Source organism: Dermochelys coriacea, chromosome 11 (assembly GCF_009764565.3).
Source record: "Dermochelys coriacea isolate rDerCor1 chromosome 11, rDerCor1.pri.v4, whole genome shotgun sequence".
NCBI lineage: Eukaryota > Metazoa > Chordata > Testudines > Dermochelyidae > Dermochelys > Dermochelys coriacea.
In genome coordinates this window covers 52,011,043-52,024,287 of record NC_050078.2, presented here as the reverse complement: position 1 = coordinate 52,024,287, position 13,245 = coordinate 52,011,043, and the positions used below count along the sequence as shown (strand labels likewise).

Below are 13,245 nucleotides of genomic sequence, written 5' to 3'. Positions count from 1 at the left end.
TCAGGGATTTGGTAGGTAAGATCCCATGGGAATCAAGTCTAAGGGGGAAAACAATTTAAGACAGTTGGCAGTTTTTCAGAGAGACATTAATAAGGGCACAAGAGGAAACTATCCCACAGCATAGGAAAGATAGGAAGTATGGCAAGAGAACACCCTGGCTTAACAGGAGATCTTCAATGATCTGAAACTCAAAAAGAGTCAAAAAAAAGGGGAAACTAGGTCAAATTACAAAGGATTAATATAAACATAACACAAGTATGTAGGGACAAAATTAGAAAGGCCAACACATAAAACAAGCTCAAACTAGCTAGAGACATAAAAGGCAACAAGAAAATATTATACAAATACATTAGAAGCATGAGGAAGACCAAGGACAGGGTAGGCACATTACTCAATGAGGGGGAAAAAAAACAATAACAGAAAATGTGGAAATGGCAGAAGTGCTTAATGACTTCTTTGTTTCGGTTTTCGCCAAGAAGGTTGGTGGCAATTGGAGGTCTAACATAGTGAATGCCAGTGAAAATGATGTAGGATCAGAGGCTAAAATAGGGAAAGAAAAAGTTAAAAATTACTTAGATAAAAGTTAGATGTCTTCAAGTCACCAGGGCCTGATGAAATTCATCCTAGAATACTCAAGGAGCTGACTGAGGAGATATCGGAGCCATTATCAATTATCTTTGAAAACTGATGGAAGACTGGAGAGATTCCAGAAGACTGGAAAAGGGGAAATATAGTGCCAATCTATAAAAAGGGAAATAAGGACAACCCGGGGATATTACAGACCAGTCAGCTTAACTTCTGTACTTGGAAAGATAATGGAGCAAATAATAAAGCAAGCAATCTGCAAACATCTAGAAGATAATGAGGTGATAAGTAACAGTCAGCATGGATTTGCCAAGAACAAATTGTGCCAAACCAACCTGATAGCTTTCACAGGGTAACAAGCCTTGTGGATGGGGGAAGCAGTAGATGTGGTATATCTTGACTTTAGTAAAGTCTTTAATACTGTCTCACAGGACCTTCTCATAAACAAACTAGGGAAATGCAACCTAGATGGAGCTACTATAAAATGGGTGCAAAACTGGTTGGGAAACTGTTCCCAGAGAGTAGTTATCAGCGGTTCACAGTCATGCTGGAAGGGCATAATGAGTGGGGCCCACAGGGATCAGTTCTGGGTCTGATTCTATTCAATATCTTCATCAATGATTTAGATAATGGCATAGAGAGTACACTTATAATGTTTGCGGATGATACCAAGCTGGGGGGGGGGGGAGGGTTCAAGTGTTTTGGAGTATAGGATTATAATTCAAAATGATCTGGACAAACTGGAGGAATGATCTGAAGCAAACAGGATGAAATTCAGTAAGGACAAATACAAAGTACTACACTTAGGAAGGAACAATCAGTTGCACACATACAAAATGGGAAATGATTGCCTAGGAAGGAATACTGCGTAAAGGGATCTGGGGGGCATAGTGGACCACAAGCTAAATATGAATTAAAAAAAAAGGAAATATCATTCTGGGATGTATTAGCAGGAGTGTTGTAAGCAAGACTTGAGAAATAATTCTTCCAGTCTACTTTGCACTGATTAGGCCACAACTGAAGTATTGTGTCCAATTCTGGGTTCCGCTTTTCTGGAAAGATATGGACAAATCGGAGAAAGTCCAGAGAAGAGCAACAAAAATGATTAAAGGTCTAGAAAACATGATCTTTGAGGGAAGATTGAAAAAATTGTGTTTGTTTAGTCTGGAAAAGAGAAGACTGAGAGAAGATGTAACAATTTTCAAGTATATAAAAGGTTGTTACAAGGAGGAGGAAGAAAAATTGTTCTTCTTAACCTCTGAGGATAGGACAAGAAGCAATGGGCTTAAATTGCAGCAAGGGAGGTTTAGATTGGACATTAGGAAAAATTCCTAACTGTCAGGGTAGTTAAGCACTGGAATAAATTGCCTAGGGAGGTTGTGGAATCTCCACCATTGGAGATTTTTAAGAGCAGGTTAGACAAACACCTGTCAGGAATGGTCTAGATAATACTTAGTCCTGCCATGAATGCAGAGGACTGGACTAGATGACCTCTCAATGTCCCTTCTAGTCATATGATTCTATGATATCATGTAGTTGCTTACCAATGCACCAGCTAAACATGGAAAGCATTTTACTCAAATCATGCACAGAAATCTTACGATAAATATATATTTGTAATCTTTAGTGTTTGATCTTGGACAAGTATGTGCCTAGGACAGGGATGCATGCAAACAGATCCATTTGGAGATTTTAGCCCTTTGCCAGTACATTCCCCTACCCTGTAAGAAACTTCCTTTTTTCCATCTGATTTCTCCCTGGAACCAACAAAAAGGGCTTGATTTTGCAGTCCAATATACAAAATTCCCACTGTATGCATTGAGGGTTACATAATAATATAGTTGAGGCCTAACAGTGAGCCAGCTTGATTATGGAGGGGATCACTTGATGGTGTTTTAAGGATGGAGAGAATTAGAAACTCTAAAATGTCTTTTAAAAAAAAAATCAACCTTTCTGTGCCAGGGCATTGTCTCGAGAGACTTCTGTACTAGAGCCTGGTCTGCACTAGAGGGGGGATCGATCTAAGTTACGCAACTTCAGCTATATGAATAACATAGCTGACATTGATTTACTTAGACCTACTCACTGCCGTGTCTTCACTGCGGCGAGTCGACTGCTGCCGCTCCCCTGTCGACTCTGCCTGCGTCTCTTGCGGCGGCGGAGTACAGGAATCGACAGGAGAGCGCTTGGGAGTCGATTTATTGCATCAACCCCCGCTGGATCGATTGCTGCCTGGCTGCATCTTTCTGTGCATTTAACATAATATGTCTAACAACACACAGTTTATCACAGTATTATCTGAAAATTGTGTGAATTGGGTACAAAACTGTACATTTCATACATTTCTCCTGATTAAAAAAGGGTCAAACTTGTGTTAACATAATACATTCAAAAGCAGCCATGCTGTAATGTTTCTGTTTGGGAACATGAATTGATACAATAACAGTGGAGGTCATCTTTTTAGAGTGAATCTCCCTGTGAGTTGATTGTCTAAGTGAAAACCTAGTAGCACCTGCATTATTTGGGAAAAGTGAAAACGATTGTTAAGAATTTCATTCCAATACATCGCAGTGAGGCTACTAATTGCTCTTAGAAATGCTTTTCCAAGGAAAACCTAGGTGTCAAATGTTGATATTCAATTATTCTCTCTCTCTCTCTTTTTCTATTTTTTTTAAGGCCACCAGCTCTTCAGCCTTTACTCTGGAAAATTCCCATTGACCTTGGGGCAGGGGTAGTCAATAATTTTTTGTCAAGGTCCAAATTTCTTGATCAAGGTATAGTAAAGACCCAGACTCCAGAGAAAATAATAACATAAATAATAAAAATAATGAAAATAATAAGTAAATAAAAAGATTTCAGGGTCCATTCAAAAGTGGCCTGTGGTCTGCCTATTGGCTACCCCTGCTTAGCGCTTCTCTTCACATACAACAGAGCAGCTGTGCTGCTATAACGCTTTAGGCCAGGTCTATGCTACAAACCTATATCAGTATAATTACGTCGTTCAAGGGTGTGAAAAATCCACCTCTCCCGTTGGTGTAGGACCGTCTTCACTTAAGCGCTGCAGCTGGGCCAATGCAGCATTTCAAGTGTGCCTGCCCTTAGAGAAGATGCCACTATGCCGAAGGGAGTTTCTCCCATTGGTGTAGTTAATCCACTTCTCCTGTTGCCATAGCAATGTCTACACCAGGGGTTAGAGCAGTATAACTACATTGCTCGGCGGGGGGGATTTTTCACACCTGAGTTACATAGTTATACCAATATAAATCTGTAGTGTAGACCGGATCTTAGTAAGGATTCTAGGATTTGTTAGTTCTGTTCATTCCTCCTGAAGTGCTGCACAGGATGAAAATGACTGGAATTCAACCAAGTGCTAAGCTGAGAGCACCAGCCACCCGTTTCTTTGATTGTTTGGTGGCACTTCCAGGAAAACTGATGCAGCAGGGCATTTTCACTTTCAACCTCAGATTAGATGTGATTCTCAGTAATGAGCCTTAAGTCTAAACACGTTTTTGGTTGTCTTGCACTGACAGGCAACAGGATTTTTTATAGCCCGATTAGAGGTTATCAATCACCACATATGGGTTGCTGAAACTAAATAAAACTGTTGATAAATAATTTAGAATTAATAAAGTCCAAACAATTTGCTGAATGCAGGTATTATACATGAAGGCACTGAACTTTATGCTACTATTGGTAGTTATCTTTCCTACCAAGACAGTCTTCGAAACATTTGGGCAGAAGAGTAGAAGATCTGGTGGTATATACACAATACAGAAGTATTTACATAGTAGTGAGGTTAGTAAAAGTCACAGCTTTTGACATGCTGTAAATGTCCACCGTCATTTATTTAGCTATATATAATATAATATAATATGCATTGGTTTTATCTATATTTATAAAAATGCTTCCCTACCTTTAGTTTTCTAACAGCATCTCTCACAACTTCTGTACCTTTGGGCTGCTCCACTTCTGTACTGCCAAGAAACTGAAAATATTGTAATTTGTGAGAAAAATGTGATATGCTGAAATTGTGATATCCACAATTTACTGATTAACTTTGTAAATAGTATTTTGGAAATACAATTCTTTCAGCACTTGATTTTGTTGTCTAATGGTGGATCTTAATATAGCTATTTTTAATCAAAGGAAATGAAGGCAATAGAAATTAAACTCCTAATTAGAGTGAAAACATCAAAGTTTTTTGATGCAGTCTTTGAAACCCATTTTACTTAGTTTGATCTCACAGAAGTCCTTGAGTTTCTCATCAAGTTACTTTCCCTTTGTAGAATATGATTTTACTCTTTTCCTCCTGGCATTGCCATAATGGAAATGTCATGACTGTCGGGAAAGAATGGAACAGTGCAAATATTTTAGAAGCAACAGTGAAATAAGATGTTTCCAACATGTAAATTCAGCTACCAGTTTGAACTAGGTTGCTTCACAAGCATGGTGAAGGATAATTAGAAGACTGATTCCACTCTCATTGTGGAATACATGACTTCAGTGGAATAGCTTCTGACTTACACTGGCAAAAGATTGTATATAAATCTCCCCACTGTATTTTCCACCGAATGCATCCGATGAAGTGAGCTGTAGCTCACGAAAGCTTATGCTCAAATAAATTTGTTAGTCTCTAAGGTGCCAAAAGTACTCCTTTTCTTTTTTGCGAATACAACACGGCTGCTACTCTGAAACCTCCCCTAGCTTTGAGATTTGAAGGCCAAAAGCACCTTTCTTAAGACATTTCCATGCTTATTGCTTGGATTCCAAAACTTTCATGTGTAAGGTGCAGTGGAGGTGCTCAGATTGTGTTTGTGGGCTTAAATCAAGTAATTATGTACCTATCTATCTGATTTCTACATAAAATTACACATTTTTTTTACCCATGTCTGAGGGTTTGCGTATGTACAATTCTGTCAGAAAAGAAGAACACAAAAACTTAAGACAATGATTTAGACATGTAAGTTTTGAGGACTCTGGAAAATTTAAGAAAAATAATCAGAGAAATACATATATACACATACTCTAAATATGAATAAAAAGCAGGTTTCTTTGTGCAATATTTGATTTTCATTCATCTGTACCAACATACATAATGCACAGAGAGGTGCATGAATTGTGAATTTAACGCGACTTCAAAGCAATTCACAAGCTGCTCATGTTACAGCAGTTTTCCAATATTCTTCTAATTCCCTAAGGTGCTTAATAAGAATTTTATTAAATTTCTTGCTACAGTACAGCTACTTTACTCAGAGCAATGTACTTTATCTGTGATCATTTTGAAGAAACTACAGTGCACCTATATAAAAGTTTACCTACTCCATCGATAGATCTTATAATAAACAACACAGTCTCACTAAAAATCTGTTCCTATTACCTGAGTAGAATGTGCCATCTTGAGTACAACGTGTACATAAAAATACCATGCACATTTGTCATCAACACTCAACATTACTATAATACCAGACTTGGGAGAGAGATGTTTTGCCACAGCAAAAGGTTTACACACTGGGTTTTTTTTTATTATTATGAATTGTTGACATACTCAGTGCATCTCCTGAGGTCTTAAAATAGAGGGAAAGTTCTTCCCTGGATAAATGACACTCAGGGAATAATTTTAAAGAGTTCACATGAGGGAGAGGTATATGTCTTTTCTCCCCTCTCTCTATTGATATCCCTCCATCACAAATATAGCCAGGTGCCCCAGTGGCAATTCTCTTTCCCTGCCCCAAAGTAAATGCATGTGTTCAGCAAAGCGTTCACCCCAGTGCGCTATCCTGCCTCTGGCTCATCCTCCCCAGCAGCTCTCTTGTTTAGGGAACTAAAACTAGCTCAGCAGCTGTACCATCAGAGAAGGAGACTGAAGACCGTCCAATAGCTCTAGTTCCATACGTCCATGTAAAGGCGGGTAGTGAAGATCTTTCTGTAACCCCCTCAACTCCTCCTCCCCTGAGCTTTGAGCCCTGGACTGTAAAGAGGCTCTCTCAGTCCATATCCTTTCCCCCTTTTCTTTTAGATGAGGAAGTGATATATTGGGAGCAGAAGTGATGGAGTGGACATGTCTGTCTATGGGTGGACAAGAACAATTCTCTGATGCTGTATGTGAGAGAGATGAGAAAGAAGGGGACAGGGTGGATAGGTATGTGTGAGGAGGTAGGAGCTAGAGCACCGGAATATGCCCAAAGCTGAGGCAGGAGTGAGGAGTGGATGGGTAAAAGGGCAGAAGCGTGAGTGTGGATAGGTAAGAATGAAAGGGGAATATGGATATGTATATACATGAGAATAGATTGCAAGGAGTAATTGGGGTGGGGTGTGTATATGTGGTATTTGAGCATGTGGGTGGTATTGAGTGTAATATATGTGATGGAATATTGGTGCAGGATTCATGAGTGAGCCCCAGAAGTGAGGATTGTGTGTGTGGAGGTGGCATGAATAAATGGGTGTGCAGACCTGGGCACAAGAGAACTTCTCCCACGGGTGCCTCTTAATAGTTTTATGTGGTTGCACCTAACATGTCCAAAAGAGTTAACAGGGTAAGGAGCCCACCACCTCTCAAAACAGGTTTAAAGGAAAACAAAATTACTATCAAATTTGTCTCTTTTTGAGTCTACATTTGACACTCGCTACAGCAGTAAAAATCCATGTTATAGGTACTGTTGATTTACATGGATTTCAAACGGCAGCTTGTACATGGATATCCACAATGAATATTCCCAAAAGTAGAAATAAAACTTTTAAAATTTTAATACTCCTCAGGTATATTCCAGACTGAGCACTTGGGGGTGGGGAGCAAAGGGATGGGGCCAGACATCTAAAATAGAAAGATAAAGTATTGCAAGCATAAGATTACATGATTACGTGACAAAGCCATTCAAAACCTATGTAAATGTAGATTATGCAAAATCTTCCAAAAACAAATCAACAATGAAGACTATGCATTTCCCATAAATTATATGGAAATATTTTGTCAGTTACATCAATATTTATGGAAGAGAAATTAACTAATCAGAATTCTTCCAATCATTTGCAATGCAGTGCCTCATGGATTAATATTAGTTTTGACATCTAGCATCACTATAACAGGTTTTATTAAACTCAACAATTTTATACTGCATGTGGAATCAAAGATTATACATAATAAAGTATGCAGCATAGGAAAAGATAATGGGAAACATTTATTCTAAAAACGTAATGAAGGTTTGTAGCATAAATGTCAATATTATTTATACAATATCTGAGTCCACGGGCTAATGTCATTATTTAAGTTGTCTGTATCTGAAATTTGTTTATGGCATCCACTGACTGCAGCTGTTTCATTCAGGTATGTCCTTATTTTTATAATAATGTTAATAATTGACTATTACATGTTTGCCATGTTTCACCCATGACCTTTGTAAATTAACTGTCTCCTTTTGTCTTTGGGTAAGACATAAGTGTAAAGCTACAAACTTTGTACAGTTTAACAATGAACAAAACCATATTTTATGTAGTATTTATATTATAATTAGAGTTGATCAATCTGCAAAAAATGATATATTTTTTATTTTTTCCTCATTAAAACTGAATTTTCAACCGAAAACCTTGTCAAAAACTCAAAATTCAGAAAATGTTGATTAGTTAATTCTAATTTAAAAACCATCTGACTCTATAACCATTTAAATGTGCATGTGGTTCGTCTACGTAACTACATATTTCCTATCACTGTTGCCCACATCCTCTCTTTTCAATTGCTTCCTTCTGTTTATTTTGCCCAATTGTTGAGCCTTGTCAAATATTAGGTGCCAATCCTGCAAACATGTACATGCATGTTTAATTTAAAGACCATCAGGAGTCCTATTGGTTTCAGTGGGACCACTCATAATATGTAAGTGTTTGCACAATTGGCACCTAATCAGGGTTCAGGGCTTTCGATCGTAACCTCTTCGGGACAGAGATTAGTGTTTGTGCAAGCCCTAGACCAATGGGTCCCCAGTCACCGTTAGCATCTCTGGGCACCACTGAAATAAACAAATGAAATAAAATAATAAAATATAATAAAATAAATAGTTAATAATAATATGAACAATTCTAGTCATTGAATTAATACTTCTGATACAGTTAGTACAATGACTTCCATGGGGAAATGAAAAACAAATCAACATCTCTTCATGATATATGTAAAGTTTTTCTCTTTTAAGAGTTTATCCTTTATGCAGTGTACAGTCAATATATTAATGCCTTGAGATTGTTCACTTACTCACTTTACAGCATGGATTGACTTTGGAGAAAATACATATTTTTATTTGATTACATTTCCTAATTATACTTGATATTTGCAACTGATAAAATAATTATTCATGTAACAGATTTATCCTTCTGTTTTTTGTAAACATTCCAAACAAAAAGGTACACAGTATAATACTTATGTGACTATATTTATCTTTGTCAAATATTTCAAGTGCAAGTCTAGAGCTAAAGCAAACATTTAGTAATGCTGTGTTAAGTTTTCATTTGTATATTTTAAAACACTGGATTTTCAAAACTGATGAATTTTAAAACTTTGTACAAATATATATTAAACTGTTGTAAAGTTGATTTATTTTTATACAAAATAGTATATATTTTAATTGTTGTTTGCCTTTCTTCCAAACATTTATTTTCTCCACAGATTAATCAAAAGCTGTGCTTTTAACCATGGGACTCATTCTGATCTCACTTGCACCTGTACCTATCAGGAATCCTGTCAATGAATCCTCTGAGACAGGTCAAATCAGACTCCATAATACAGACTTTTATATTTAAAACATATTGGACACGGTCTTACTCTCTTTGACATTTTATAATATTGTTTATTATTTTGCTCCTGTTAGTTACTAATCTATTTTACAGGCACTATTGACCCATTATTATATCACAGATACTACATTTTATTGATATACAACTCTGTATTGAACTCACCAGAGACTACCCTTCTGGATATTATGTGTATTGTGGTAACAGCTCGGTGCCTCAGTTAGGGACCAGGGCCCCATTTGGGCCACACATTGTATAAACACACAGCAGAAAGACAGTCCCTGCCCCAAAAAGTTTACAATCAAAGGTTAGAAGGAGCAAATTTACCTGCCCTGATCTCAGCAAGGTAACAAACCTGGCCCACCACCCAACAAGAGAAACACGGCCCAGAGGGCTGTGTCAGGCAAGGAGCTAGAAAGCAGCCCCCTCTCCTCAGGGTGGGAATCATTTGTCCTCCAGAACTTTGGTTGAAGACAGTTACATTTGAGACTTTTGTTTTCAATTCAGCTTAAGCAAGGTGCATTTAGAGCCAACCCAAGTCCCATTTAAGCTAATGGGAGACTTTGTAATTGTACCTTGGCTGAAGCCCAGCTGCATTTTTGTTTCCATAAAAAGAGGGCTCTCTTAACATTTGCTTTTTGTGTGTAGATGAACACAACCAAGTCTGTTTAAACTCTGTCTAGACTCGGAATCCTTTTTACCTGACCAGCTTATCACATTTTAGCATGTTAAGTAGTTATGTATTAATAAAGGAATAATGATGTCTAGAGCTTCTACTATATTTTGTCCATTGTCCACAATGGCTAATGTCATAATCTCTTCTTCTACTGAGGTAATACTTCCCCTCCCGACACTATATTTTAGATTTAATTATATACTCTACTTCTTTAAAACATTTTTACACTGAAAAACTATCTTTCAGAATGAATTAAAAAAATTTCAAAATATAAGATCCAGAAAAACAAGTTTCAATAATTAACTTCTGATCACTTTAAAAAGATGATGGTACATTAATGATAAATCTGACTGGTAGACTAGTTTTAGATGCATTTTAGGATATTAAAGCTTTAAATTCCACTCTCCCAGTAGAGAGCAGTGCAGGATATTTTACTGATGCAATAATAAGATGTGTTTTCTTTTGTTACCGCAGTCCTAGTTTAAAAAACCCTCAAGCTTTTAATCTTTCTGAATGAGAATTTCCTTGTAGCTTTGAAATCATTGAATGTTAAAAGTTCTCATTTATCTGAATTTAAAGGTAGCAACAGAAAAAATAAAGTACCCACCAAATTCATACATTAAGGAAGGAAAGAAATGTAAAGGAAGAAAGCAATGTAAATTTCACTAGAAACCTGCTGCTGATAAATTAACTCTTTAAAAAGTAGAAGTTGGAAAGATGTTGATTTACTGCTGAAAGTAAGATTAAATATACCCAAATCTCACAACACTACAATAATGAAGATATGTAATGAAACAAAACAATAACAGGGGGACAAAAATGGAGTGCTTCAGAAGGGTAAAAGTTGCAAATGAAACCAAACAGTTGTTCTGAATTCATGCTGAAAATAGTTAGATGAATATATTTCTAACTTACTAATCATTACTCAAGGTATGAGCAATGTTAGTGTAGACTTGGGGGTGGGGTGTCTTGTCTTCCAGTCTGAGATATGGATGCATTATTTAAAAATACTTTTGGCTCTTGTGCCATTCCCCCTCATGATTCTCCTACAATCAGTTCCAGCTGAGATAGCCTTCCTGATCTCCCTCTTAGCTAAAACCTTTGTCAGAGTGTGTGTGTGCATAGGAGAGTCCTAGGAGGGCCACACCTTGGAAAATAATTAACAGGTAAGACTTTTCTCTAAGTGCAGCCACCGTTAGTACGGGCACTGTTAATGGGGACACAGGGCCTGTATAGCAGTGTCCTTTCCAGGATGTGAATAAATATTGGAAAAAATAGTCCAAATAAATATTAATTCCCCAGAAAGGAACCTGATTGGGTCCAGGGTCTCTGATCGGAAGCACATTTAAGAAACTACTCAATACTGCATGGACACTACTGGATTCCCTGAAAGGCTCTGAGAGCAATGGCTTGCAGTCTTTGGCAACTGATTGAAAACCCTCTGAGCTTATCTTCTAAGGCTGTGGGAATAGGGACCTTCTTTGCTGTTCTATGAGATTTGCATAATAAATCAAATACAGTCCAGACTCAGTAATAGGCTGCAAAAGTGTTCTTTTTTAGTAAACGGAAAGGATGATAAACATCTTATTCTAGTCAGGAGAACCCAGACTGCAGAACAATTCTGAAGAGATGATGAAACCAGTCTGAAGAGATGATGAATCTCAAGTTAGAAGAAATAGGGCTATAAATTAGATTTTTAGTTACTTAACAAGAAAAAGAATTGTCTTGTTCATTGAGAATGTTGAAGATATGGCAAATGTGGCAAATTCTAAATTAATCCAAGGGAATATAAACTGGTTTAATTTGCACTTTTTTCTAGGTGTCTAGAGGTGTTGTAATTATTTAGGTATATCTACACAAGCTGCAATCACTCTTCAGTTTCAGTACAGCGATTCCCTGAGCCAGCTTGCTTGAGTACTGGTAGCTGCAAAGTTGTGGCAGCATGGACTTCATTGTGGACGAGTGGAGGAAGCCTATGCTGAAGCTCGTGTTTCTTCAACTTCACTGCAATTTATACTCAGGCTAGCTCTCATTGAACTACCATGGCTTTGTGTACACAAGCTGGGAATCACACCCCTAGCTTGTAGTGTAGACATAGCCTAAGGGAGTCTAAACTGGTGTAACTTACATATCAGTAGGCCAGAAGATACAGGAAGGAAATGAACCAAAGAGAAAGCATAGGTTAAAATAGGCCACCTCAGCACAATAGAATAGGAATGTGGGAAATAGACTAGCTTCTGCTTTAATTTATGTCTTCTTACATCCTTCAGTTCATAGCTTCTCTTGCTACACCACTCTTCTGACCTCTCCCACCTGGCCAAATTCAGAGGTTATGGGAAAAGAAGTGTAGGTTACAAATTTGCATATTGCTAAGTGGATATGGGGGTAAGGGAGGCTGAGTGCAACTGAATCTAATTTGGTGTAGTTTAAAAGCCAAGGAGACCAGAAGAATATGTGAATTATACCATTTAGATTCCTTTTGATTTATCACTGAATTTGACCCACTGTTGCTAAGCACACCTCCAGGCTTGAAAGAGAGAAAAAGGGCAAGAATCTAGATTCTAGAGTATAAATTTGTATTAGCTGACCCAGCTCATTTGTAAGCAGAATTTGTCTCCAAAATTGCCAAAACTTTGTAAGTAATCAAAGTAAGTTCTCAGGTTTATCAGAGAAAGAACACTGCAGGGATCTGTAAGAAAGGCAATTAACGTGATGTATTAAAAAAAATCAGATAATGGTGTAGCCATCAGACTGTAAATAGGAGTAAGAATAACAAATCCCAAAGAAATTATAACATTAAAAGATACTGCCCACATCTCTACAAGGAAGATAAGAGCAGATTAGACCAAAGAGATGGAAGCATTACTTCCTGCAAAGGACAAAGCTTATCTTGACAGAAGATATTGGTAATTAAAAACAAAACAAAACATATCCTACAGTGTTATAGATTTGAACAGCATTTACAGGCACGTTTTTAAAGAGTTGGCATTTAAGGTCAGAAGGGACCACCAGATCACGTAGTCTAACCCTTCTATACATCACAGGCCATAAAACATCATCCAGCTATCCCCACACCAAATAAACAACCAGAATTAGATCAAAGTATTACAATTAAAGTATCTCAGGAGACTGAACTATTATGTGCCACAGGCAGAAAACAAAAGGGACAGAGGTGCACCAATGTCCAAGACCCCTCCAATGGCAGAGACATA

At 37.4% G+C, this 13,245-nt stretch overlaps 1 protein-coding gene across 8 annotated transcripts in view; it reads right to left on the bottom strand.

The window, feature by feature from the left end:
- Positions 1-13,245, bottom strand: part of GULP1 (GULP PTB domain containing engulfment adaptor 1) — a 289,955-nt gene that overhangs the window by 74,807 nt on the left and 201,903 nt on the right. For 6 of the 8 annotated variants that reach the window (XM_043505461.1, XM_043505459.1, XM_043505460.1 and 3 more), the window contains one exon: positions 4,499-4,570. The exons of the other annotated variants lie outside the window; for them this stretch is intronic. In XM_043505461.1, the coding sequence (XP_043361396.1) occupies positions 4,499-4,570 (72 nt within the window). The remainder of the gene's footprint in view (positions 1-4,498; positions 4,571-13,245) is intronic. 8 annotated transcript variants of the gene reach the window in all.